Source organism: Aspergillus brasiliensis (assembly GCF_001889945.1).
Source record: "Aspergillus brasiliensis CBS 101740 unplaced genomic scaffold ASPBRscaffold_16, whole genome shotgun sequence".
Taxonomy (NCBI): Eukaryota; Fungi; Ascomycota; class Eurotiomycetes; order Eurotiales; family Aspergillaceae; genus Aspergillus; species Aspergillus brasiliensis.
In genome coordinates, this window is record NW_027137457.1 from 265,928 (window position 1) to 292,205 (window position 26,278).

The 26,278-nt window shown below is 51.4% G+C and overlaps 12 protein-coding genes across 12 annotated transcripts; 6 read left to right on the plus strand and 6 right to left on the minus strand.

Moving 5' to 3' along the window:
* Window positions 1-491: 491 nt before the first annotated feature.
* Window positions 492-2,429, minus strand: ASPBRDRAFT_135829 (M14 family metallopeptidase; the record flags this gene model as incomplete). The annotated part of the gene is made up of 2 exons (XM_067618729.1): window positions 492-1,949; window positions 2,019-2,429. The coding sequence occupies 2 exons, from the start codon at window positions 2,427-2,429 to the stop codon at window positions 492-494; spliced, it is 1,869 nt and encodes a 622-aa protein (XP_067474624.1).
* Window positions 2,430-5,584: 3,155 nt separating this feature from the next.
* On the minus strand, window positions 5,585-6,390 carry ASPBRDRAFT_340711 (uncharacterized protein). The gene has a single exon (XM_067623184.1). It carries the CDS (start codon window positions 6,137-6,139, stop codon window positions 5,654-5,656), a length of 486 nt encoding a protein of 161 aa, XP_067474625.1. The 5' UTR covers window positions 6,140-6,390; the 3' UTR covers window positions 5,585-5,653.
* ASPBRDRAFT_135952 (Arf family guanine nucleotide exchange factor SYT1) lies at window positions 6,292-10,612 on the plus strand (the record flags this gene model as incomplete). Its single annotated transcript, XM_067618747.1, has 3 exons — window positions 6,292-6,718; window positions 6,808-8,043; window positions 8,103-10,612. The coding sequence occupies 3 exons, from the start codon at window positions 6,292-6,294 to the stop codon at window positions 10,610-10,612; spliced, it is 4,173 nt and encodes a 1,390-aa protein (XP_067474626.1).
* A 2,269-nt stretch (window positions 10,613-12,881) lies between these two features.
* ASPBRDRAFT_47921 (uncharacterized protein) lies at window positions 12,882-14,341 on the plus strand. The gene has a single exon (XM_067625980.1). The coding sequence runs from the start codon at window positions 12,919-12,921 to the stop codon at window positions 13,897-13,899; it is 981 nt and encodes a 326-aa protein (XP_067474627.1). The 5' UTR covers window positions 12,882-12,918; the 3' UTR covers window positions 13,900-14,341.
* ASPBRDRAFT_340772 (uncharacterized protein) lies at window positions 13,966-14,417 on the minus strand. The gene has a single exon (XM_067623186.1). The coding sequence runs from the start codon at window positions 14,267-14,269 to the stop codon at window positions 14,033-14,035; it is 237 nt and encodes a 78-aa protein (XP_067474628.1). The 5' UTR covers window positions 14,270-14,417; the 3' UTR covers window positions 13,966-14,032.
* Window positions 14,418-14,566: 149 nt separating this feature from the next.
* Window positions 14,567-15,864, plus strand: ASPBRDRAFT_135848 (putative RING finger domain protein; the record flags this gene model as incomplete). Its single annotated transcript, XM_067618732.1, has 3 exons — window positions 14,567-15,148; window positions 15,207-15,462; window positions 15,539-15,864. 3 exons carry the CDS (start codon window positions 14,567-14,569, stop codon window positions 15,862-15,864), a joined length of 1,164 nt encoding a protein of 387 aa, XP_067474629.1.
* A 361-nt stretch (window positions 15,865-16,225) lies between these two features.
* Window positions 16,226-17,239, minus strand: ASPBRDRAFT_135783 (DNA/RNA non-specific endonuclease; the record flags this gene model as incomplete). The annotated part of the gene is made up of 1 exon (XM_067618726.1): window positions 16,226-17,239. One exon carries the CDS (start codon window positions 17,237-17,239, stop codon window positions 16,226-16,228), a length of 1,014 nt encoding a protein of 337 aa, XP_067474630.1.
* Window positions 17,240-18,038: 799 nt separating this feature from the next.
* On the plus strand, window positions 18,039-18,629 carry ASPBRDRAFT_200098 (uncharacterized protein; the record flags this gene model as incomplete). Its single annotated transcript, XM_067621395.1, has 1 exon — window positions 18,039-18,629. The coding sequence occupies one exon, from the start codon at window positions 18,039-18,041 to the stop codon at window positions 18,627-18,629; it is 591 nt and encodes a 196-aa protein (XP_067474631.1).
* Window positions 18,630-19,220: 591 nt separating this feature from the next.
* ASPBRDRAFT_47924 (uncharacterized protein) lies at window positions 19,221-19,941 on the minus strand. Its single transcript, XM_067625982.1, has 2 exons — window positions 19,729-19,941; window positions 19,221-19,646 (listed from the first exon to the last, which is right to left on the minus strand). Exon 2 carries the CDS (start codon window positions 19,637-19,639, stop codon window positions 19,232-19,234), a length of 408 nt encoding a protein of 135 aa, XP_067474632.1. The 5' UTR covers window positions 19,640-19,646; window positions 19,729-19,941; the 3' UTR covers window positions 19,221-19,231.
* A 1,993-nt stretch (window positions 19,942-21,934) lies between these two features.
* On the plus strand, window positions 21,935-23,459 carry ASPBRDRAFT_58943 (Zn(2+) transporter ZRT3; the record flags this gene model as incomplete). Its single annotated transcript, XM_067627976.1, has 3 exons — window positions 21,935-21,989; window positions 22,043-22,173; window positions 22,233-23,459. The coding sequence occupies 3 exons, from the start codon at window positions 21,935-21,937 to the stop codon at window positions 23,457-23,459; spliced, it is 1,413 nt and encodes a 470-aa protein (XP_067474633.1).
* A 340-nt stretch (window positions 23,460-23,799) lies between these two features.
* ASPBRDRAFT_85097 (splicing regulator NSRP1-like domain-containing protein) lies at window positions 23,800-25,131 on the minus strand (the record flags this gene model as incomplete). Its single annotated transcript, XM_067629501.1, has 1 exon — window positions 23,800-25,131. A coding segment is annotated over one exon (1,332 nt), but the record flags the coding sequence as incomplete, so codon positions are not given.
* A 375-nt stretch (window positions 25,132-25,506) lies between these two features.
* ASPBRDRAFT_200102 (TRAPP subunit TRS20) lies at window positions 25,507-26,163 on the plus strand (the record flags this gene model as incomplete). The annotated part of the gene is made up of 2 exons (XM_067621396.1): window positions 25,507-25,697; window positions 25,770-26,163. 2 exons carry the CDS (start codon window positions 25,507-25,509, stop codon window positions 26,161-26,163), a joined length of 585 nt encoding a protein of 194 aa, XP_067474635.1.
* Between the last annotated feature and the right edge of the window lie 115 nt (window positions 26,164-26,278).

The following is a 26,278-nucleotide window of genomic DNA, read 5'->3' on the forward strand; positions in this document are numbered from 1 at the left end:
TCTTCTTCATCTTTACTCATTTCTTGATTCTGCTGCTGGGCGTCAGGGATGCACAAGGTTCACTCTTAGATGAGGTGATGATGTTCTTGTAGAAAAAGAACAGGTCGAGGTTTATTTACATGCATCGGAAAGATAACGAATGATGACGATGATCATGATACAAGATTCATACGAGGCTTAGCTTTTATTGTTTACCGACGTAATACAGTAAGAAACTGAAAGCACCAATGAGTTTACATGGTTACACTCGATACGATGATGTACTGGATTACTCTGTATTTCATAGTGTAGAGAATTATCCTAAGCTCTAAGGGCTATAGGCAATTGGAAGGAACAACTATTTAAGATAAGAAGAAGAATCGACAACAAGAACAAACCAAACACGTCAGTGAGTTCCGCAAGTCCGTCATTAGTCATTATTGATCGTCATCAAAAGGAGAGGATATGGGTGAGGGAAGTCATATAAATAGGTTTAATTAGTTGGTCCGTCGTCAACGTCGTCGTCGTCGGAATTCGTATGAGTGTTCGGTGGCCCAGTATGTATCTTCCTTCGCTTCATCATCATCATCATCATCATCACCATCGTCATCCTCGTCCGCGTAGTCCTCTTCCTCCACCAGTTCCCATTCCTCGTCTTCGTCCTCGTCGCCCAGATTAGGCAGTGGGTCGTTGGCGTTGTGTAGATACGCCGGTGAGCGGTCGTTGGAGTTTGAATAGCGGGTACCCAGATCTGACTCCTCCTTTGACAGATCGAAGAGTTCCGACTCCCAATCAATGTCGAATGAGTCACCTCCGATGAGGAAGGACCCAAGTTTCAGAACGACATTGTAGATCTCCTTGCCGGTGGGAATGATGTGTTCGGATGGAAGAAGGAACCCGTAGCTCCCGCGATCGCGAAGCTTGATCTGGTACGAATAGGTCGCGTGCACTTGGTGGTAGAACCAGTCCAAGGCACTACCGCCGGAGTTGCCACCAATGGGGAAAAACCGCCCCGGGTTCTCATCAGCCGCACTGGCAGTGACGATGCCTTCACAGGCGGATGTGACATCGTAGACTTCGTGAGTAGCGTACCGAATGGCCTTGGCTAGGCCTAGGCCTAGTTCTTCCAGGCTCTCAAGCGTTGGAGGGATCGAGGAGCAGGAGTAGGAAAAGGGGTAGAGAATTGTTTGGGAGTAGGAGTGAAGGTCAAGGAAGCTCACGATATCGGCATTGTTGTTCTGGGTCTCGTTGAGCGCCCACTGTGCTAATTGCTGTGCTTCCATGCCCTCGAAGGGCTCGTCGCCGGCGTAGTTTTCTGAGCAGGGGTTCGCGCGGGTTCGACCGCCATCCCATTCGAAGTCCCAAGCGCGGTCCAGGTCAATTCCAGGGCAGAAGCGTAGGCTGGTCCGCTGTCGATTCTTGCGCCATAGTCGGTCCGTTTCCCAGGTATAGACGTAGCCGTCGGGATTGATCGTGGGGATCATGATCCAGTCAAAGTCTTGTAGAAGGCGGGTGACGGCCTTGGATTTGCCGTATTTGGTAATGAGAGTGTACATAACGTGGTTCACGGTTGAGGTGCCGATCCATTCGCGGGCATGGCTACCACCCGTGACGATGATGGTTTTGCGAGGGCCTGACGCCGCAGTGGAGCTGCCCGCGCTCAGTCGGAGGGCAGGAATCTCGCGACCCTCGTAGGACACTCCAACGCTAATCATGCGCACATGGGATGGAAACATGGAAGCTAGTAGCCGCATCCAGGGGACAATGACGGATAGAGGCTGATATTCGTGGAAGAAAAGATCACCAAAATTCGGCGCAGGCCGACTTGAGGACGCAAATCCGGATTGCCCTTCAAGCCCTATCGGCTTTTTCGATGGATAGGACGTGTAAATTCTCTCTGCCAGATTGTCTATGAGGGGTGTATATGCGGTCTGGAGGGACTTTGGTATCAAGCCCAACAATGAGGGAATCTATCGTGAGGGGTCACAGCGGATCAGTCATGAACCGGGCAGATGCGGACGGAAGGATGAACCACTTACGACTTCTTCGGCCAGCCGGATATCTACGAATTCTGGAGTAGAGGCCCATACGTCCAAGAATAGAATGTCTGCGGCCTGGGCCAACGCCTCGGCCTCATCATGATTGTGCAGGCTGAAACGAAGTACAACGTCACTACCATAGCGCGCCAGGATCCGGGAGGGAGGAGAGCGACTGCGCGGGGAATCGTTGAGGGGAAATCGACGAGATGCGGGTTTCTCGATGCCCCATATGGACTCAATGACCCAGTCACGGAAGCGAATCCATGGCCGTCGGGGATCAGAGGGCTGGGAAGAGAGAAGGTGAACGGGCTCGACGGGTGGTTGTGGAGTGATAATGGAGCCGGCGGGGACGGCGGAGACCAGAGCGGCTGATGCGATCAGAAGCACGAGCAGTGATAACAGGTGACGCATTATGGATGCTGAGAGTGCCGGGGGTAAATAGTAGTTATCGAGTCATCTCCTTGGAGAAATTCAAATGAAAGACCGAAGATTGATGGGGTATCGATGCAGAAGGATGGCGTGAGTGGGAAGAGAAGTGGTGCACGAGAGCAGGAGAGAGACAAGAGAGAGAGAAGGTGGATGACTGACTTGGTAGTTAGAAGTGGAGACGAGGCAGTGTTTGTGCCTCAGGCACCAACAGTGACTGCTCCCGGAATGCTACCTAGTACCCAAGCTAGTATGCAAGCTCTGGAACCAAAAGTCTGCTGAACTTGGCTTGCTTGTATAATACACTTCTATTAAAGAAGTAGTGGACGTTGTATACTAGCAGATACAAGAGACTGAGTCCGGGTGTTGAACCTTCTATGAATAAGGCTGAGACATAACTTGGAATAGAGTGTACCAGTACTCAGCAGGAGGTCGAGCATACAATGATAAGAGATACCGAGGTATGATGTCTGCAGCCACCACGAGCTGAACAAGACTAGTGTAGCACTTATCGACGATTTGATTATCAGGCTAAGTCGGCGAAGGGCGAATGCAGCCTTGATGGAGTTTTGGAGGTTTTGGAGGACATCGAATGGATGCCCGCATTGGATGGCCCGGGCACTATGCCTGTTCCGGCTAGATCACAGCTGCGGACAGTTACCTAATCTAACCGCTTTAGAACTAGTGGCAATGTCACGCCCCGGTTGGCTCCGCTGACACGCCATTCCAGAATAGGCAAGGGTGTCTACTCTTTCTGCTCTGCTCTTTTCCCAGGCATAGTAGTGTCTATCCCAATGGGGAAAGTAACAAGAAGCCTTTGCGGGAGTATCTGAAGTAAGAAGCAACTTTGATATAAGAGCTGTGCGCCATTTCAGTTTCAGGATTCTCAAAGTCCTACCAGACCCGACAGAACCACAAGTGGCAAGCATACTTCTGATGGGGGTCATACAGCTACCGCAGGCAGACGGAAGCTATGGTAGACACTAAGCGGCCTGTTTGAGCTTAATCCTTGTGGCTAGCTTATTGAACACTCAATCTACGAAGGCTGCTTCACGGATTCGGTACTCGCTCTTTCACCACGATTGACATGCCTCGCTAGGATCAGGCAGAAGTCTTGCGGTTAGGATTCAGATGGGACGCGGTAAAACCTTTCTCAAAAGGCTCAATTGCTCGCAATTCTGCCAGACATTCCACGCTGGTTGTGTGCTGACGGGGAGACCTAAATCATAGAGGCTGGTCCAACATAGCCATCCCATGGCAGTGGATGAAAGTCGAGACATTGACTGACATTTTTGGTCTAGACCTTCCCCCACAGGAGTCCACTCAGGGTCATGGGTGTGGCGATACAGCCATATCGCCGTACGTGTCAGACCCATGCCATCCCAGAAAGATGAAGTGAACTAATCGTTCACACAGTGGGTTCGAAAGCCAGAGTTGCCGCTTCCGTTCTCCTATCTGGCCCTGAGAATACGGTCTATTATATGGTGGCAATACTTCTTCACTTCGAGCATTATTCGCATAGTTTATTGGACTTGCCATATAAACTGCCCAGTTGTGCTGGAGCGATCATGTCGTTGTCTTGAAGTTGTTTATGTGTTTATGAATCACCGAAAACGAGGTCTTCCGATGTCAAGGCGCAGTACGGGACATTCAACTTGGCATAATGATACTCTCGAATAGTATCAGCTCTCATAGTATTTGGTGATCTTTGGACGTGGAAAAAGTGGCCCGCATATTTATATATAATTGTAGACATCACCAAGCGCAAATTGGTATCAAGGATGGATCTCACGGGGATCCTTGGGCAGCTTTTCAAGAGCAATCTGAAGAACATAAATTGTCTCGGTTTGAATTCAAGGTTTCATACCGAGGAGATGCGGTTCGGTTCCTAATCTGAACCTTGGTTCAAAGGGATCAGGACACCGATATCCAGACCATCTGGCAGGAAGTCGTAACTAATCCAATTGAAAGGGATACAGATGCCTAGAAGACAGACAGACTTGGCCTACCGGCATTCAGCGGCAGCCAAGATGATGCAATCAAGTTTGTTCCCATAGACAAAAAGGGTGATGGGGGCGACAATTGGACGACGGATCTGGCGGGCGAAAAACGATAGCCGGAGATGACGCCAGCGGTGGTCATGGCCTTGGGGCCTGACGTGGCCAGACCGCGGTCACGTGGATGCCTGGCTGAGGAAACGAGTGCAAGTTGCAGCTCCATCGCGTCGCCTTGCAGCTTTCGTCCTTTTTTGGTTTCCCCCCGGTCTATAGTTTCATCCGTTGTTTCCAGTTCCCACATAAACAGCCAACTTACAAGGCCAGCCTGTCAGGGCTGCTTCAAGGGCGAGTTGAGGGTCCTGCGATCAGCATAGGCGGGAACTGCGGAAGGGGGAACCAGCCAGCTTTGCAGCCAGGAATTAATTTCCCCCCCCCATACTGCCACTTTTGCTACTAGTGAAGGAACTAGTCTAGCTACTCCGGACGAGGTATCTAGGGGCTGTTTGGGAGTTAAAGATAGAAACAAACCCACTGGGAAACCGTCCGAGGTTCTGCAGACCAGACCCGATCGTGGATTTATTTAAAGCAAAGACATTCGAGTATTATTCACATTGCCCTTATGGGTTGTGTGTGTAGTTGTAGTAGTAGTGTCGATGGTGGTGGTATAATATTCATGTAGGGATGACCCCTGGTGAAAAGAAACAATAAAGATACATAGTTACATACACACATACATTTTGACATAGACAACGTTAAGTTTACTAGAAATGTGTTGACATACCAGTCAAGACAAGATCGCGACTACTGTAAAATCTAAAAACATCACACCAAAGGGAGGCTGACGGGCTGAAAAGGCAAAAAAAGAACTAAAAAAGAACATCCACCGTAAACAAGAGCGAGCGCACGTGTGGTTGGTTGGATTCATGGGAAAGAAACTCCAACAGAAACCAACTCCACTTATTTCTGGAATCTCTCCGTCGTCAGCACCACCGAGAAGTGAACCCCAGCAGCATCATCGCCGTTCCGTCTTGTCTCGGCTCTCTCTCGCGACTGTCTGTCTTTTCCTGTCCGTGATTCTTAGCCCTCCTGCCACGCCCTCCCCCCCAAAGTTTCCCACTCATACCCCATTCCTTGTGTCTTGCAACTTCTTCTTTTCCTATTTATCTTCTCTTCATTCATATCACCCTGCATTTACTACTACTGAGGATTACTTTACTGACTCTTCCACCTTTCAAAAGTTCCTTGTCCTGCCCCTCTACTACTAAACCAACTAGGTAGCCAGTTAGTTTGTGGTGGTGGTTGTGGTTTACTGGGTCCCCTCACCTGCCCTGCCCTGCCTTGGCTTGTCCTCCACGGCCGCCCCCGAATTCTCAACGCGGCCTCCCTCCCTTCTCCCATAACCCTTTCCATCGACCTCGCACCTGGCGATGTGACGGTCTTCAATTGGCGACCTTGACGATATTTCTGGATCACTGTCTTTTCGCGTTGGTGATTGACGACCTCCACCTCCTTTCCACACCACCCCTTTTTTACGACTGCGCTCCTCCGCCCAGCGATCTTGCCCCCACCTCCTTGCGCTGCCAACTTTTCCCTGCCTCTCTCTCTCTCTTTCCCTTTTCGCTGGTTCGCGATGCAAATTGGTCTGCCCGACCGGTGACATATTCGCTCGAATTCCCCCCAAGAGCTTGCTGCCGCCATAGCTCCGATCGCAAATCCGACTGAAGCTGTGATATACCTCCCGGCTGTGGGACGATCGCCAAGTAGCAATCGAGCAGTATCGGATGGGTCTCTCAAGCACGCTGCGCTGCAGGATTACATAAAACACTATTCCTGGAAAAACCCTCGTCACTATGCATTGGAAAGCACTGCGCCTCGGCTCCTCCGACAACGAATCCAAAAGACGGAGCTATCTGTACGATCCACCGCAATCCCGTCACAGCGAACAGCTGCCTCGTCCAACACTTTCGACTACCGCCCTTGCCCCCAGACATTCCGAATCTGCTCCACGGTCACCATCGCTGGCTGGTCCAGATGTTGAGCACAATGACGACGACTATAAGGCTGATGGTCCCGGCCTAACTCAGAGTCGCAGTCGCGCTGAGGAACCCACTTTAAGGCCCAGAAACACTGCCAACTCTCTGTTGCCGGGCAGCGGCCCGAATTGGCGCATGAACCGTTTCAGTTTCATGAGGCTTCGTCATGCGTCGGACCCGCAATTGTCCAAGTCTTACGCTAAAGGAGAGCAGGAGATTCCTCCTGTGCCATCCTTGCCTCCGCGTAAGTCACTCACTCATCCCCTCAGATTTTGTTGTCCTCCGACAATTTGGATTTGTTGACTAACTTTCCGATGCCTCTACATTCTATAGCTACAATCATCACGACTGCGCCGACAAGTCATGAACTCGAGGAGCCGGTTAAGCGGAAGAATAAATTCAAACTGTTCCCCGATTCGAAAACCCCCACGGTGGAAGAAGTCCCCTCGCAACAGTCAACGGTCAATGGAAAGTCCAGGCATACTGCTCAGGGTTCGACAGGGTCGCAAACGGTGAATCCCTACCGACCAGAGTCTCGAGTCAGCGGCGAGGAACCGGGCCGTCTGTCGACTACATCCATACGGAGCAGTGGCCGCGATCAACCTGTTGACTCCCATCGCTCTTCTGTGACAGATGCACGGTTTTCTGAGTCATCACGTTCTGATCAGGATCGCGGGGATCATGGTGCTTCGGCTTCGCGTGGGATTCCAACGAGCGAGGGTTCGATCAGTAGCACAAAACGTTTCCGCATGCCGCGCTTGAAGAGGAACAAGGGCCCGCTCTTTCCGTTGCCCCCCAAGCCAACGGCTTCGCAGTCGCTCAATGGACGTGCGCCCAAGTCGATGCCGGGCCCCTCGAATACCACGTCGGATGTTTCGGATGACCATGACCGGGATCATGTCTCTCCATTGCCGTCGCCATCGCGTTCCTCAGCTGGTGTCTCCTCGCCTCGCCCCCCTCTCCTAAGAAAGGACTCGGCAAATTCCGCTCATTCAAGTCATTCAACGCCATCAATACGAAAGCGTAAGCCGCCTACTACGCGGGCTCGCTCATCTACGCTGGATTCCTTGGCCAATATCCGGGACAGTGAGCCGCAACAGTCGCCCCATCTTACCTCGTCTGGCCGAACGTCGACGTCAACCAGTGGACGGAAGAGCTTTGGCGATATATTCAACATCCCGCAGCGACTCCGACAGAATTCCGAGCCCCCGTTCCCCAGAAGTGGGTCCCCTGCGGCCAGGGGAGCGGAGACTCCGGTCTCCAAATCGCCCTCTTATCCGGAAAGACAGGAAGGTGATACCCCGGCCACGTATCTGGAGCGGCTTGAGGCAACCGTACCAAAGAGTGTAATTGCAAGTGTACTCTCTCAATCAAACGATGAGTTCTATAAGACTGCTTTGCGCAAGTACATGCGAGGATTCTCATTTTTTGGCGACCCGATCGATATGGCCATTAGGAAGCTATTGATGGAGGTGGAACTACCCAAGGAGACCCAGCAGATTGATCGGTTCCTCCAGAGTTTCGCTGACCGATACCATGAGTGTAACCCGGGTATCTTTGCGAGTCCAGGTATGTCAGCTTAGCACTCACATATCATTAAACACTCTAACTCTTCTTGTCTTTTACAGACCAGGCATATTTTATTGCGTTTTCGATCCTGATCTTACACACCGATGTCTTCAACAAGAACAACAAGCGAAAGATGCAGAAACCCGACTATGTCAAGAATACCCGTGGAGAAGGCATTTCGGAAGATATTCTGGAGTGCTTTTATGAAAATATCTCCTACACACCCTTCATTCGCATCGAGGACACGAATCCCAACGGGCGCCACCTTGCAAAGCCTCGACGAGCATTATTTAAGACGGCCAGCTCCGACCACCTCGGTCGCTCCACCAAAGAACCCGTGGATCCCTACACCCTGATCATGGATGGAAAACTCGACTCACTTCGACCAAGCCTCAAGGATGTCATGAACCTCGACGATCCGTATGGCTGTAATGGAACGGATGGACCGCCGGATATTGAGAACCTCCATCGTGCCTTTTCCAAAGCGGCAGTGCTGCAGATTATCTCCCTGCGTTCACGGCCTGATGCCTTCATGCCATCGAGTATGGAAAACCCGATTGATTCCAACCCAGGCCTGGTGGATATTAAAGTAGCCAAGGTGGGATTACTCTGGCGCAAGGACCCAAAGAAAAAGAAGGCTCGATCGCCATGGCAAGAGTGGGGTGCCCTTCTAACGTTCTCGAAGCTCTACTTCTTCAGAGACGTTAACTGGGTGAAGTCGTTGATGCACCAACAGGAATCACACCACAAGGAAGGCCGCCGTCGAGCTGTCGTGTTTAAGCCGCCTTTGACCGACTTCAAACCTGATGGGATTATGCAAACGGATGATGCAGTGTCTTTGATCGATAGCGGTTATAAGAAGCACAAGCATGCGTTTGTCTTTGTTCGTCACAATGCCTTGGAGGAAGTCTTCCTAGCCAATAGCGAGTCAGACATGAACGATTGGCTGGCAAAGCTCAATTATGCCGCAGCTTTTCGAACCACTGGCGTCCGTAGCAAGGGCATGATGGCCACTGACTACGAGGCGCAGCGGAATCGAATGAGCCGACGGGGCTCCAGTGTTTCTCTCGACGAAAAGGAACCACCTTCGCCTAACCCCGAGGCGGATATGGGAGAAGACATGATCGTCGCACGGGGCCACCTGCTGCGCCAGAAGATCCGAGAGGCCAATGAGAAACTTTTCGTCAGCCAGCGACAGCTTGATGATCTACTAAGGAACGCTAGACATCTGCAAGTTCTGACCCCGGTGCACTCCAGGGCGCGGGAGAACGTCATCATGGCTGCGGGCCGCATGGCTGCCAAGCTCAAGTGGGTGAGGCAGGATATCTGGCGGACCAGGTGCTACCGCGAGGTGCTCGTTCGCGACTTGGGTGAAGGGGACGCGGAGACACCATCTTTGGGCGAGCAAAAGCGTTTGCAGCTACAAATTCCTGCGACTACCGCCTCCCCGGAGTCAAGGGAAGTGGAAGATGAAGCAGCGCCAGAGAAACTAGCATCACCGATCAAAGAGGCGGCGCCGCCTTCGCCGCACCCCGAATCCGTTAAGCCTCCTTCCATCTGCCAACCACCGGCACCTCAACCTACGGCAGAAGACTTGCGCAGACCGAGCATTCCTGCATCCTTCGCCTCATCCGAGGCCGCTTCTCGGATTGGTAGACGACTCTCGGTAGAAGATCTCAATGGGCGTACAAAGTCTTCTTCCCCCGAGCCATTGAACCGGCTGACCCGGGAAGCCTCTGTGCTCAGTGCTGCCAGCAAGATGGATGTCTCCAGCTTGGCTTCACGTGCTTCTAAGATCACTTCCCCTGGAAGCTTCGATGATGGCGAAGAGCGCGTGCTTCGCGAGGCAGGATTGTTGGAGGTGAATACCTCGCCTCAGGCCAAGAGACAATCCCTTGTCATCAAGGACAGTGACATCGATCAGAAGCAGAACGACACCCAAGAGACTGCTCAAATAGACCGTTCCAGTCGAATTCGCCGCAGCCTTCACCGGACTCTCCGGGATGCGCCCGGTGTGCACCACGGTAATCACCCTCGCAGCAAGAAACCTCGCGACTCGGCTTCCAGCGCAGCCGCGCACGAGGATGGCCCAGGAGCGCTGGAAGGCGAAGGCCTGTCCCGCAAGTCTGCCAGCTTCACTGTACATGGCAAGAAGGCTTCGATTATCACCTTTGGAAGCGAGTGGCAGAACATGCCACCCGAGGAACGCCTTAAACTTCGGAAGCCCACCCCATCGGAGGAGCCGAGAATGTCCGATCCGACTATTACCAGCAGTGCAGACTCGATCACCTCAGAATCATTGCACCCTGGCCAACCGCACTCCCTGCGTAGTTTGAGCCCAGGCACCAGGCACAGTGCGCAATTCATCGAAGAGTCAGAGAGACTTTATAGCCAAGGCCAAAAGGCCAAAAGCGACGATGCTTTCGACTCAAGCTCCAAACACACTGAAAACTCCTTCGTCACCGCGGATCCCGACCAATCCTCTGTGGTGAACGAAGATAGCAATGCCGTCGACGAGACCACGCCTAAGAAACTGTCTGTCACCCCCGAACAAGCTGTCAACGCATAAAAAGAGCGAATAATTCCTCCAAAGCGATATCAAGAAAAATCATCTTCTCAACTCACCCTTGTCAAGACCCGTCTAACTTTCTTCTTCGTTCTCATTATCTTACGACTGACTTACTTTATACCCCCACATCATCTTTCATTTTTTCATTTTGAATCCATTTCATTGCATCTTGCCATTCTCTACCATCTCGTATTACTATTACTATTACCTCTTATGTGTTTTAGAGCTCTGACGTTACCTACCTTCTCCCTTTGTTTCTCCCCGTTCAACTCGATAGATTCTTCTGCGTGCGGGCTCCGCAAATAGACCGAGTCCGGCGCCATTACGACCGTGATACCACTTTTCCAGTTTTGTTGTCTTATCACTTCTTGTCCTTGTTGGATCTCCCGGATGGGTCGTTCTCTGGCTGGGTATTTATTGTGTTCGAGTAAGGCACCTGGGCGGGAAAAATGTCATCCTACTACTTGTTTTTCTTATCTTCTGTCATGTTGAACTCGAGATACCAGTGCATGAGATCTCTCTGGCGATTTATGTTTGGCGTGATCTGGCATGGGGGATTTTTGGATTCGTATGTTAGGAGCTAACTATGAAAGATGCTTCTAGCTTGAGTATACAAAATAGAACCAATCTAAGGCTCTACCTACATACCTCGTAGCATAATAGTAAGGTCTTCGCCATGCCAAAGGAAAGACACGAATACTACCCGGTCGATCTGTGATGACCCCATGATATCACACATCCTGACATTTCCTACAATGACTAGTATCATGCGTTCAGTGCAGAGTATCTGAGCACCATATAGTACGAAGAGACTAGCAATGAAACTGCTCCATACAAACTACTACTAGTTCATTCACAATTAAAGCTTGCGGCTAGTAGTTAGTTGTGAAAACTTACTTCAGCTATCGCTGATCCAGTCCTACTGATACATATGACGTCCAGAGCTATGAACATGAATGAATGTAGGAAACTTCACTTGTAATAGCAGTAGTAAAACAATACTGCACAATTCAAGTATCTATATCCACTGCATTCATTCACCTGGCCTACTACTACTATCTCACGCCTAGAACGAAAACAGGTCATGTAGCACGTGTGTGAGGAGCACTTGCTATTTACTTACCTCATCAGCTTTGTGAGTCTTGTCACTCTGCTATCGAATCGGTCCAACTTAGGAAAAAAAAAACTGATTCTGTGATGAGACTTAGTTGGATAGAATAGGATTACCTGTTTCCTTTTCTTGGGTGAATGGCATTTGTCGGGTTCTCGTTCTTCTTCTTGTTTAGTCCATCTTCTGCTTGGAGGTGGCTAGCTAGTAGCTTAGTACTTTTACTTTTGTGTTGTTTTTGTTTCTTCGTTCTGTATAAGAGTTTTTCTCCCTTGTGGATTGTGTATTCAGAACGCTGCTACTGCTCTTTTCAGTATTAGTGTACTATCTATCCTGTTGGTTTTGCGCTGCAGGATAATAGTTGGTGGTGGTGGTGTAGCTACCTGCCTTGTCTGCCTGCCTGGTTGGGTTGATGCTAGCTGCTTTACTTTCAGACTATCAACCACCCCGATAGGTATCCACGCTCTCTCATCTTTGACAAACACGCGGCGCCAGCTTACTCTTTTGACAATGGGTTCTTGGTAGAATATCTTCGGCACTATGATCAAGGCTAAGGCGCTTGTGTTTGCCGTTTTGGTATACCCGATCAGTCTTTGGTCCGTTTGCGCGGGGTACTGGGTGTGCGTGACCGGATATTATGGCTATAAAGTCAGCAGGGCGTGTTTGGGGTTTGCAATACGTGTGTGGCTATTTCATTCCCTTCTTCTCCTCCTCCTCCTCCTCCTCCTCTTATTTTCGTGTCTTGCGTTGTGGGAGTAGATTGCTTTGTGTGGGAGTGTGAAGTTACGTTACGTGCTGACCAGGTGGTGTCGTCGTTCACAGGTTTTGAAGATTGGTTGGGGACTGGCAAGTTGAGTACTATTGCCAAGGTCGTGCTCGTGATACTGGTCCGGGATATAATTCTTGCTGTGGATGAGTACGTCGATTCGGTGCGGAGGGGGTGGGTATGTCCACCGTCTTCGGAGAAGAAGCGAATAGGTGAGCATCCTGGGTGTGAACAAGATGCTAGTCTTCCCGGAGGCATCGCAGATATAAGAAGGAGAAGGCGATTAACTGATCATGTGCAGCCTTAAAGTTTATTTTAAACCCCCTACTTGTCACACTTTCAGATCCACCACCACCACCAATGGTCGAAGATGCGGCTGACAGCGAGGTTGGAGGGCTCGATGGACATACTGTGGGCGATGATGAGTCTCAGATGACTGGCGAGCGCGAAACCACGAATGAATCGATTGATTATGATGTTAGCTCTGAAATATCCGAAGACGAAACGAACTCGTGGGAAACCATTGGTTATAGCGATAGTCCCGTGGGAGACTCCGAAACCTGGGTAAGAACAGTTGAGCAAGATGACGAATCTGAGGCTGCCGCCGATTATAGTGACAACTGCGAGGAAATAAGTGAAAAACTCTTCAGCAACGATCCTGGAAGCCAGGTAGATACTGATGACGGCGGCGTCTTCCTTCCTATGAGCATGTTTGACTATGCTGAAGAAATGGTTGACTTTAGTGACCACGGTTATAACAAGGAACAAAAGAACCAAACAAAAGAAACAGACGAGCTTGACATAATTACGCCACAGTACTGGCCAATGGGTGGAAACAGTTCTGCCGTCAGGGACAATACTCCGATACAGGCCACAATAGAGAACAAAGAAGGGCTGAGGGTATCTGAAACCTGCAGTGAATACGACCAGCTCGTGTGTGAAGACGCGTCAACCTCCAAGATGGGTGATGCAGAAACCACCAGTCCCCAACATCCAGCTGCTCTAGTGGCTGGCCCAGACGCAGAGCAAATTGGGGCAGCTGAGCCAGCCTGCAACGCCAAAACCGTGAAACTTCTGGAAGATATGGCTGGTAGCTGGTGGGATGAGATTTTAGAGGCTATGGAAGCAGGGTTTGAGGAGGCAGAAGCAGTGTTCCGAAAGGCAGCAAGTGCAGGATTTCAAGACATTGAGGTCGGACCTAAAGCAGACACTGTACCGAGAAAGAGACGGCCCAAGAAGTCGGGCAAACCACGAAAGGGGCCAACACGCCGCAATCCAGACTGTATCGACCCAGAGAAGGACTTCTATGATGTGTGTTGGAGCCTCCTGAATGAGTCAGGCCTAGTGGGAGAGTACATGAGGGACAGGATGCTCGTGAGTGTCTCATCTCAGAATTCGTCCAAGGCAGAATGAGTACTGATGTGCTCATTATGATAGCGGCGAACCTACCAAGCCGCCCATGCCAAAGGTCATACAAGAGAGACAGAACATCATGGAAGACCGAGAAAGCGTGATTGTTATCTCTGTTGTGGCTGTCATAGACCCATCAAATGAGGGGATACAGAACCATGACATTGCTCGCCCTCCCTCGGACATGTTTCATTTGGATGGTTCTTAATTTTGTGGCTGCTGACGCTTGATAATCTCCATCTGCTGTTAGATTTGATTGGTATTTCAACTCTATGTTATCTCTTCTGTGACTCCAATTTGGACAAGCAATGGAAGAAGAGGAAGAGACAAAACTGTGGGATTGATAGTTAGATTGCATGTGACGGTATGACATAATCGCGTCGGCCACGATTTCTCCAGCTTCAACTTGCCTCCATCTGGTCTCTCCTCTCGACCATCTTGTTGTTTTCTTTTATTCTAGCCATTGGCTTGACTTGTCACATATCTAGTTCGCTGAATATCTGAATCGGTGTCACCGGAAGCTTCCGTCCCCTCATTCTGCCCACATAACTTACTCCGCACCGACCCTCCGACCTCCGATCCCCACTCCGCAATATCTTCTTCCTCGCCGATGCTCCATTCATAACTTCACGTCAACCAATCCACCTCCCCTCGCAGAACAGTCACCACCATGGCGCACTCTAAGCGCAACACCTCCCTTCCCCACTTTACTTCCTACGAGCGCGATCTCCTCAAATCGAGCTGGGGCACCAAACGCGGTGTCATCGGTCGCGACTCCTTCCTCCCATTCGGCTCATGTCGACTTTGCCTACACCCGGCGCGGGAACCCGTCGTCGCCTGCGCCACCAACGGTGATCTCTTCTGTCGCGAATGCGCCATTAGCGATCTTCTCGCCCAGCGACAGGAAATCAAGCGCCTCGAAAAGGAGCGCGATGAAGCCAAAAAGCGTCTTGCAGAGGAGGAGGAGCGGGCATTAGATGAAGCGCGAACGCGGGAACTCCGCGAATTTGAACTAGTGAGCATGGGATTAGACGCAGCAGCGAAGAAAAACAACGGGTCAAGCCAATCACAGAACGACGACAGCTCAAAGAAACGGAAAGCAGACACCACAGAGGCATTGGCTGCTTTCAAGGCGCGAGAGGTAGAGGTAGATGGGAAGCGGAAGAAGGTGTTCGAATTGGACGATAAAGAGATGGCTAGAATCGCGCGCGAGGAGCAGGAACGGTTGAAGAATGAGTTGAAGAAGGAAAAGGTCTATTACTATTTTTCTCGACACCTCTTGGTAATAAGCATACTGACAATTTCCCCAGGAGTCAAACAAATCCGCTCTCCCATCCTTCTGGGTCCCCTCACTCACACCCACCACCGACCCGAACGAAATCGCCGCCAACAAAACCATAAAGCTAACGCCCATTTGTCCCGCATCCACCGACTCCAACCGCCACAGCTACTCCCTTAAATCCCTAGTCGAGGTGCATTTCACTGAAGAAAAGGCCTCCGATGGCTCCCCGACCCGCGTCTGTCCAAGCTGCAAGAAGACCTTGACGAATGGGCTCAAAGCAATGCGTATGTTCCACCCGAGTTACTCACCACCCCTGACATTCCCAACGCAAATACTAACAGACGCCCCTACTACAACTAGTTACCAAACCCTGCGGTCACGTCATCTGTCAGCCATGCGTCAACAAATTCATGACACCCCATGGTGCGCCAGACCCGCACGCCTCTAAAGAAGAACAGGAGCAAACTGCTGCCCTGCATGGGCGGGTCCTATGCTACGTCTGCGAGACAGATGTTACGCCGTCAACCGACAGTAACAAAGATTCTGGGTCGGCGTCGGGGAAGAAGAAAAAGAAGGACAAGGAGGGGATTCGCCCTGGTCTGGTGGAGGTTAGCTCGGAGGGGACAGGGTTTGCGGGGAGAGGAGGGAATGTTGCTACGAAATCGGGAGTTGCATTTCAATGTTGATATGGTCTGCTTACGAGTCTGATTTGGCGTGGAGTTAGTGGGTGGGCGAGGGTTGTTGTGTGTATAAAACCTGCGTTGGGGCGCGCGGAAGTTGGGTTATAAAGCGCTATGTATAAAGCGCTATGGCTATATCTATATCTTTACGGGTTGGGGGGAAACGTCATGTCTGATCAATATGAATACATATATAGATGCAGTATCAACAATCTATACAAAGCCGAAATCGACCTAATGATAATCCCGGGCCACGCGAGGGGGAATAATGATAAGTCTAAAGTACAAATGAATAAGAAACTCTTCTTCCCTTCCCTCTATCCACAATCTCATCCTTCTCTCACTCTACCCTACCAATACCCAGAATTTATTTCTTCTTGCTGGCATTGTTAAACTCCCTTACGACAACATCACACTTGACCTCCTGGCACAGCCTCTTCCTGCGACCAGCATCCAACTTAGCCGCAAATTCGAGACCACTAGCCCGCTCAACCGCCTCAAGGGGCACCTCAAACTCCGTCAGACGCTTATCATTCGAGATCCTGGCATTAGGCAGCACGAACGCGCCCAGTGCAACCTTACCCGCCGTAGCGGGGCCCTCCTCGGCATACACGACCTTGTAGAAGTGCGTAGGGACAGCAACATTCGGCGGGTTGCCAATCACCTCATACGAGACACGCCACTTGCCATCCTGATCGCGGTGAGGCAAGTAAAGAGGACCCGTAACCACGCGCACGGAGGGATACTTCTTCGTCAAGTCACGGCAGAACTCCTCAAAGTGGGCCCAGTAATCGCGGTTGAATCCCTCACCAACCTGCGGGCACATGTTCGACAGCGCAAAGGTCGCGTCCATGGCGTCCTGGGACCATTTGGCGTCGGCGGCGGGCACCTGGTGGCCGCGGTCATAGCCGGAGCGGAAGTAGTCGGAGAGTTTGGCGCGGAAGAGCGGTGGGATCGTGGTGTCTTCGAAGAATGTGCTGCCCTTGCGGTCGGCGTTCTTCTGTGCGAGGGACTGGGGGGTGATGTGTTCGGCGACCCAGGAGGGGTTGCGCATGCGACGGTCGTAGGCGCCTGCTAGGGGCGCTGAGAGGAGAGTGTCGGCTACCGGGCCGGGGAAGCCATATTGGTAGATGCCGGCTGGGTCGACGGGAGAGCCGCTGGTTGGGGTGGGTTTAGGGGCGAGAGAGGGAGCGGCGGGTTGGGAGGCGGGGAGTTTGGAGGAGGAGGCGGTTGGAGGGTGAGGAGGAAGTTGTTGTTGTTGGGGCAGTTGTTGCTGCTGCTGTTGTGATTGGGGTCGAGGGGAGGAGTAGAAGAGAGCCGTCAGACCAGCGCCCGTCGCGGCACTGGCGGCAGCGATGGCCGCGAAGGTGGCCTTGGACATGGTTGGCGGTGATGAAGGGAGGGAGGATGTCCAAGGAGGAGAGGCGAGGAAGGATAAGGATGGAAGAGAAGAGGACTGGATGGAGTCGGAACGGAGAGAAAAAGTGGATTGCCGAAGAGAGTAAAATTGATGCTGAAGCGGAGACCAATCAGCGAGCGGCAATCAGATGATCCGGAAGTATAGCCTGTAAGATCCCAAACAGGAAATCCCCAAACATCGCTTCCCTGGAAAGATTGAGCCTGCACTTGTCTAGATGGATACTACTGCCACTTATGACCGTGTATTAGCTGGAAACATGAGGAAAAATGGCCGGCAAGTTCCTAACAGCTCGTTTGAGACCCTTTATATGCTATGCCAGCTTCGATCTCGCGCTGGTCGGATGATCCCGTGTGCAGATGACCTTACCGACCATCTGATGGGATATGCCGGACACTACGTAGCGCTTTATAGCAGCTATAGGGATACTGGGCAAAGCTTAAGTAAATGACGGGAAATTCCATGTAGTCAACCTGGAATCATTCTGGCTATTTCCGAACAGCCTTGTAGTGAGCATTGAATGAACGCGTTCTACTATAAAAGCTATGCAATGGAATCGACTCTAACTCCCAGATGTTAGCAGTTATCACCCGTTTACCTTTTTCTTTTGTCAACGTCAGTGAGCGGCACCATCTACATTCATCCCACAATAATGGAAGAGACACAGGCAAGACACATCAATGAGGAAGTCGTTTGGAAATTCATCACGTCACGAGAAGAAATTCGAGCAGATAGAATAAATGTTGACCTATCCATGGACACTATGTACCAGTGGTCTGATAAACTTCAACAGAAACTCAGGAAATGGCACGTACAAGACCTTATCAATACTCGACTCCAGCGTCCTCCTAAGGATGATACCTCCTCCACCTGGGTAAATTGGAAATATCTATCAGAATGCGTAAAATCATACATACTTCACAACATACCAAATGGATACGAATACGATCCTCGCTTGACCCAGGTGTCTACGGAATACGCGGATGTCCTATATGAGACCTGCCTCCAGATTGCTCAGACTCCCATTGTAAAGAACCTAATGATACGCTACGAAGGTCTGATGAACTTCAGTCAAAGACGCGGTCCCCATGAATCATTCCGGGATGATGTCAAATCGTTATCACGAAGGGTTTCATCGTGTAACGAGCTGGATCCTACGTTTATCTCGCCTCTTCAGGCTACTTGCATATTGCTGTCGCTACTCGCAAGGCGAAACCACCACGGAAAAGACTACGCGGATATCGTATGTGCCAGAATCACGCTCATGGGATACTCCGATATGACCTGGGATGACTATAATGATCTCTGGAAGGAACTTTTGCATTGGGACACTCCTTGGGATTATCAGAGTTAAATTGCTGTTTTTGGAATCCATTTTGGTCTTGCTGAATACGCAAAAAGGACGAACAATTTTTGGATTTCAAGATATCTATCTAGGAGCAATTTAACCCATTTGCTTGGCTCGAAGGCGTGGCTGCCTGATAGACAATGCTATCATAGCATATCGTACGGTCATTCATATTCATTGTTCGTCGCTTGGGTTTAGCAGACCCCTAGGTTGTCTTTGTTTGTATGTGGTACGCGTAATCGATTCTGTAGCTCATATAGAAGATACAATGGGGTTGGCTTGCACCTCTACGCAAACGGTAGGATGTAGTAACCACCCACGCTGAGTATCCTTCTATGTTTCTATATTGCTACAGTGCTACTCCCATATTGCATCAAAAAGACGACAAGCACATTACATTCTCGGACCAGGTCACTGTAAAGAAACAAGTGACGAAAATCATCTCCGTCCATGTCTGCCTAGCATGATACCTGCATACATACTTGGCCACCATTTCACCCAGCTTGTCCACTATATCACAGCCCATCACACTCTCACTCTTCGCAATCCACCCTTATCTGAAGTCCATTCTGATCCCTCAAATCCCACCATTTTAAGTATCAGCTACCTCAAATACAGTGGTGTTGTCGCAAACAGACGTGACAGTCGGTATAGGTCAGGCAGATGGCGGAATTGAAGCATCTAGGGTGAGAACAACGAAGTGGACGATTAGCGCCCTGATCATGATCAACGTCTCTTTTTTTGTTTGTGGTATCACCTTGCTCTCCGGCATTGCCAGCCAGCTTCGTCTCTGCTTGGAGGGCCTCGACTTCCGCCAAGGCCTGGTCCAACTCGGGACACAGAGAGTCTGCAGCTATGGCCACTACGGTTCCGCTCTCATCTTTCAACATGTAGCCACCATCCTGGTCATACAGGACAGTCTCGGGGTTTTCCCGAACTACTTGGTTGAGTTGCTCACGCGTCTCGACCACCTTCGCGCCCTGAGGGATGGGCGCGGTGTAGCGAGTGAGAGACATGGCGGAGCTTGAAGAGACGAGAATCAGAACCAGAAGTTTACCAAGAGATTGGATGGGAGACATGATTGTTGCTTGTTTTTGGAGCGTACCTGCTTGGGTATAGGGAAAAATAGAGCGGGGAGGATGGTGATGAAGAACTATCCTCGAGTCGGTCTGGGGGCGGCGATGAGGGTGCTTTTATAATAGAGGCGAGGAGGCTGTCTTGCTGGCAAACTGATGATGGTGAGTAAATAATCCTGATTCTTGTGTAGCCCGAGATTGAAGGGAAGTGTCTTCGGTCAAATCGAGTTGATGCTTTTGTAGTGCTGGTTGCCTTCCATCATGTGACGGACTCCCCTGTACGTCACTCGACACCGAGGGCCAGGCTCTAGGCACCTTTCATGTTGCACTTCATCCACGGCTGTCTTTGGCCGGTGTGACAATGTCTCTGGACACCACGGCCTGCGTGGTTGCATTGCTCGGGGCATAATCCACGTTGCTATATCAATTTGGCCTGTCTTAGCTTTTCTGCTTCTCTCCTGACTACTGACTTTCTCCGATGATTGCTTCATAGCCTGTCAAAGGACGGCTGAGATATGATGCGATTGTATCTGTACCACTTCTGTATTCTCCGGACAGTGGCAGCAGGTACAAGCTTATCTGATAAATGTGCAGGGGAGATCAGTCTGCAGGAGGGTTTCCGGACTGGAGAGCCACTACGTTAGTCACACATGAGGTAGACGATTGGGAGTCCGAATGATGACGGGTATAGATCTGCTCCATTTACCAGCAAATAATTTCTGCTGGCTTCAGAGACGATGTACAGATGACCGCCCACAAGCAGGAAAGACATCCCTCTGCCTCCAACACACCCCGTCATTCCAGAGTCAAATGGATAGTATTTCGGAATCCAATTCAGGATTTGGAGTCTGACATGTACCAACAAGAGAACTATAAACGCTTTCTAAAGGCTTGGCTGATATAGCTACTCAGAGGCATTGGCCACTGAGAAGGATGTGCCATCAGGAGGTACAGCTGTCACTACTGGAACCAGGACTGCTACTGGTGACTGACGATCAACTAAAATCTTAGGCTAACTCGCGCCAACCATTCATGCGGCCCTCAGATCCTCTTACGCCCCATAGTCGCACGCTAATGCAGCCGGCAACGCCGAAATACTTTCCCTCGCCGCCATGTCATCTAGCTTTGCCAGGGTACGTACGCTTCTCGTTGGGAAGAGATAATCAATCAAGGTTACCTTCGCTTTGGCTTATGGCCGGCGTGTCTGTTTAAGATGCATGTGGGTGAGAACTTCTGGATACTACGTTTTTTTCGCCGGGACACATGGTTAGGCACGTCTGGCATTTAATGTGGACGGCACCCCAGCTCCTGGGGCAGCGCCCTGCATTCTTACTGCGAAGCGGACGTATGCCTCCAGAAAAGATGGTCCGCTTGAGTTAGAGGGAGAGGTGTCTTCTGGCAGCAAGAACTGCTGCCAGAAGACACCTCTTACACTCAACCTCAAAAGTAAATCAATATGTGTATGAGAAGTCCAGCCCTCAGTAGCTGAAGGTCTACATCACGTTACAACTTTCATGAGCAGGACCGGCAAGACAAAGTCTTCTCGAAGCCTTTGGCCCTAGCTCATAGATCAAAGCCCTGGTACCGCCAACCATGTTGCGCGTCGCATGCATGGGCTCAACTTCCAAGGAGGGTGCACATACTACTATGCGCTTACCTACGGACTCCGAGCCATCCAAGTCTGTTGCCTGACGCTGGCGCTGGGGGGATATCGTAAGTTTTAGACATACTGCTACGTTACTCGTCGATACCCATTGCGTTGCTGCAGCTCATGGCCCGATGCGAAATTAGCCTGGGGACCTTGGAGTCTGCTGGTAGGGCAAAGGTACGATGAGTTGTACAAGGGGCTCGCGAGAGGACGAGACCGCCAACAGCGTATCGTTATCTTCCTTAAGAATTGGTAGTTTAAACCCCGCTCGAGTGGCTCCCAGTTGAAGCTCTCCAACGGTGCTGCAGAGATGCAGTGAAAGCGCGATTCGTTGGCTGCAGGTAAGGGGAGACAGAGAGAAAGAACTTGACGAGGGAACAAAGCCGCTGTCTGTTTCAAAGCAGCGTTGTTGCCCGCAAGGTCCCCAGGTTATCTAATCGCCCGCCGCGTGACATGATATCATGAAATCCCAAGGCTCCCCCAAACTCTCTTTCCTTTCCCCTTTGAAAAAGTCTCGTTCTTTCTTCGCCGTCAGTGTCTTCTCGCTGGCAATCCATTGCTGGCATTCTCGCCTTCTTTTTCTCATCATGGCTGCCAGCAATGACCTCCGGGGCTGGATCATGAGCGCCGTGTCGGGCGGGGGTATGTCTTCCTTTTGTATAGAAGTTAGTTTCGTTAGCTAACATAGACTCTAGCTTGTGTCTTGGGGTCGGCCGTCATATGTGTGGATCTGGTTTTACGGCGGTTCTCTCGCCGCAAAAGCTTCCAGATCGTCCATAACAATGGCTTTCTATCTGCGTCACTGAGTCTGAGCGCGGGCGTTATGGTATCTCTCTCTCTCTGACCAGTAGACTTTAACGCTAAGTAACATGCTGACCGCGCTAGCTTTACACTTCTCTCTATAGCATGCTCCCTACCTCTCATCGGTACCTGACTCGTGCTGGATTATCCCCCTCGCTCGCTGCATATGTGCTTATCGGTCTGTTTCTGGCCGGTGTGATCGTCATCCGTTTGGCATCGGCATTATTGCATCGCTACATACCGTCACATGTCGTCGATTGTGCGCATACCCATGAGCCACACCCCACCCCCGATCATGAACACGGAGGCAAGCCAGACGGTCATCTACACTCTCACGGACCTAAACATCTCAATGAGCGAACACCTCTTTTGACTCATAAATCCTCCCCGGCCACTGTGACCGTCCCTGCTGCGGGAGACGACCCTGGCGCACTCTTGCGAAGGGAATCCCTGCGTATCCGCTTCACACGTCGCCTCAGCCGCCTGGTTGGCGGAGTCAAGTCACATTGCGATGAGAATGGCCCCTGTTTTGGCTTTTCGCAGGCGTGCGGGCACGAATGCACCAAGACCCTCGAGGGACCGGAAATCTCTGTCCTGGATGACGGCACCGTGCGCCCGCCGCTGCCGCACCCCCACAGCATATCTGTGCAAGTGGACTCGGCACAACTGGATGATCTAGAGGCAAACCTGCCCTCCTCGCAAATCCCACGCCAGCAGCCGAGTTCGTCTTCTTCCCGGACCGGGCTACTTGACGACCAGGAAGTGGCGTCTGAGGACGGAACTAAGCCGCCACCCAATCCCCAACACCATCACCATGTGCCGCAAAACGCCTTTCTCTCCATCGGTCTGCAGACATCGATCGCGATTGCCCTGCACAAGTTGCCAGAGGGATTCATCACCTATGCTACGAACCATGCGAGCCCAACTCTAGGCCTCACGGTTTTCTTGGCTCTCTTCATCCACAACATCAGCGAAGGGTTCGCCATGGCCTTGCCACTATATCTCGCGCTGCATTCGCGCGGTTGGGCCATGTTCTGGTCGAGTTTGCTAGGCGGCATCAGCCAGCCCGCAGGCGCTGCACTGGCAGCTCTCTGGATATGGGGTGCTCGGCGCGCTAATGGCGATGACACCGCTGGCCCGTCCTGGGGTGTCTACGGCGGTATGTTTGCTGCGACGGCGGGAGTTATGATCTCAGTTGCTCTGCAGCTGTTCAGCGAAGGCCTCACCCTAACTCATAATCGGGGAATGTGCATTGGGTTCGCTATCGGAGGAATGGTCCTGATGGGGCTCAGTTTCGCCCTGACCGCATAGTCATACTAAACGGCGTTGGTGGTTGAAAATGTAACAAGATGCAGCGCATCCTTATAGTACTAGACCTCTCAGTCAAGAGATAGCATTCCGGCGTTAGTGGGTTATGATTCAGAATGAGTAACGAAGGACCAATATATAGTCTCACTACTAGTACATTTTTCGAGTTTCGTCCCGTGATCTAGACCGATTGCTAGCTCTGCTGTTCAAGCAGCCTAAGAATCAAAGCTGTCCGAAATATTTGACAATCATTCATGATATCATACAACTATACAGAAACCATATCCAACGCCAACCATATGCAATCCGCCACCCTCGAAGTTGACAATTACGCCTTCTTCGCAGCAGCCTCGCGCTCCCTCTTTCTGGCCAAATACCTCTCCTTCGCACTCATCACATCGCCCTCCGTCTTGCGACTGCGACTCCGCTCCGCAATCTCCTTCTGCCGCGCTGCCTCGGCCTCCTCTTCCTGTCGCGCCCGCTCCTCCAACTGCGACGCAATCATCTCCGTCTGGCGCGCACGCTGTCCACCGCGTTCGGCCTGCCTCTGAGCGCCAAACCTCGAAGCCTGCACTGCCGCCCTCGACGCTGCCGCTGCCGCCGCATCCTTCTCCTTCTGCGTCTGCTTCGGCTTCGGCGCGACATTCAGTCCCGCCGACAACAACTGCCTCTTATCCACCACCTGTCCCTCATCATTAACAGCAATATGCGCCCCCTTGGCATTCAACTCCTCTGCCAACTGCGCCTCACTCTTCTCCTTCTTCTCCTTATCTCCCTCGTCTTCAACCACTCCACCACCCTCCTTCACCTTCTTCGCCGCCTCCTCCGCCGCCTTCACAACAGCCTCATGCCTCTCCTCTCCACGCGACAACATATCCCGATAAAAGTCCACCATCCCCGACCCCCCATTCTTTCTCCGTCTTTCCTCCTCCTCTTTCTCCCGCGCCTCTTCCTCCGCTTGCACCCGCCGCAACTCCTCCTGCTGCGCCTTGTACGCCGCCGTCACGAACTTCTCTTTGTCGGCGAACTCGTCGCCCTCGGCTTCACGCTCCTTGGCAAGCAAGCGATCCCGCGCTCGCATCTGGTCTCGTTTGCGGATCTCTGCGCTGCGAAGCAAAGAGGTCATGTATTTCGGGACTGCGGAGCCGCTGTCACTGTCGGAGGTCTTTTTGTCCTTGGCGGGTTTGGCGTGTAGGCTGTCGTAGACGGCATCGTAGGAGTAGATGGTTGGGTCGAGTTCCGAGGCTTCGGCTGCGTGTTTACGGCTGCTATGGAGGGCGGAGAGATTGGTGTAGGGTTTTGTGGTGTCTATGCCTTTGTCTTTGGGTTTGGGTTTGCTGGAAGTGTTGAGGCCATAAGTTGGTGTGTTCGCTGCTGCTTCTTTGTCCTCGTCGTCAGAAGCGTCGGCGAATATGGAGCTCTTGTTCAATGGTTTCATGTTGGGTGGTTTGGGCGCTCCTGATGATGCGCCGGGGGCGAGGAGCTTGCGTTTTGCTGGGGGGCGCTCTTCTGTTCTCCTCTCTTCTTCATTGTTCGTAGAGGTGAAATCGTCTAGTCCGCCTATTGTGGTGATTTCAATTGCGCCCCCGCTCTGAGGACCTTTCTTGACACTGGTAGTCGGTTGGGGTTCATCGTCGTCGTCGGAGTCGTCGCCGAAGATCGGTTTCTTGCGTTTCGGCGCCGGGGGGTTAGGTCGAGAGGTGGGTTTAGAGGGGAGGTTGAGGCCGTAGCCCAGCTTCGGGGGAGGCATGTTTTATCCTTTCCTTTCCTTGCTGTACCTTGATGTATAATGGAAATTAGAAGGGGAAGATGAAGATGAAGCTAAGTAGAAACCATGATGCGCGTCACGTGAATCCTTCCCTCCCCATCTCTGGTCTAAATTCTTATCTTATCACACGTGACATACACCCATAGTTAATCTACTAGTTAACTACTCCCTGATCATCTCCAATTCCCCGAAAGCCACAAGTAAATAAGTGAGTGAGTGGCCCGCAACAGCAACAACAACCAATACAACCCACAGGCCACATACAACAGAACAACAATCAAAATGTCCTACTACTTCACAATTCTCTCCCCGACCGATGTACCCCTCTTCAACATCGCCTTCGGCACATCCAAATCCGGAGGTGACGGGATCGCCCGTTTCCGATTCCCAGATACAGCGCAGTACATGAACCAGTTTATTATTCATTCGAGTTTGGATATTGTGGAGGAGGCGCAGTGGATGAATGGGAATATGTAATTCTTCCTTCTATACTCCATTCGCATTTCAAATTGAAGCACATTGCTAATATTGATATTTGATGACAGGTACCTAAAACACATCGACACCTACCCCCCCGCATCAGCATACATCTCCGCCTTCCTGACCCCCTCTGGGGCAAGATTTCTTCTTCTGCATCAGCCGCCTCAATTAGCTTCGAATAGTGGTGGTCAGGGAGGAAGTGGAAGTGGTTCGATGGGCGGGTCCATGTCCGGGTCGCTGTTGTTGGGGTCGGGGGGCGGGTCGTCGCGCGCGTCTGCCAGCTCGATAGCGAATAATCCGACGTCGCCGCAGACGGAGGAGGCCGTGCGGCAGTTTATGACGGAGGTGTATGAGAATTATGTGAAGACGGTGATGAGTCCGTTTTATCGGCAGGGGATGGAGATTAAGAGTCCGGTGTTTAGGGGGAGGGTTACGGCTGCGGGGAGGAAGTGGTTATAGTGGGGTTGGTTTGATTTGATGCGATGCGGTTCTGGGTTGCGGGTGGGTTTGGTATGGGTTGGTTTTGAGGCGTTTTAGTGGTTTACTACTCTGTATATGGTGTTTTGAAGATACC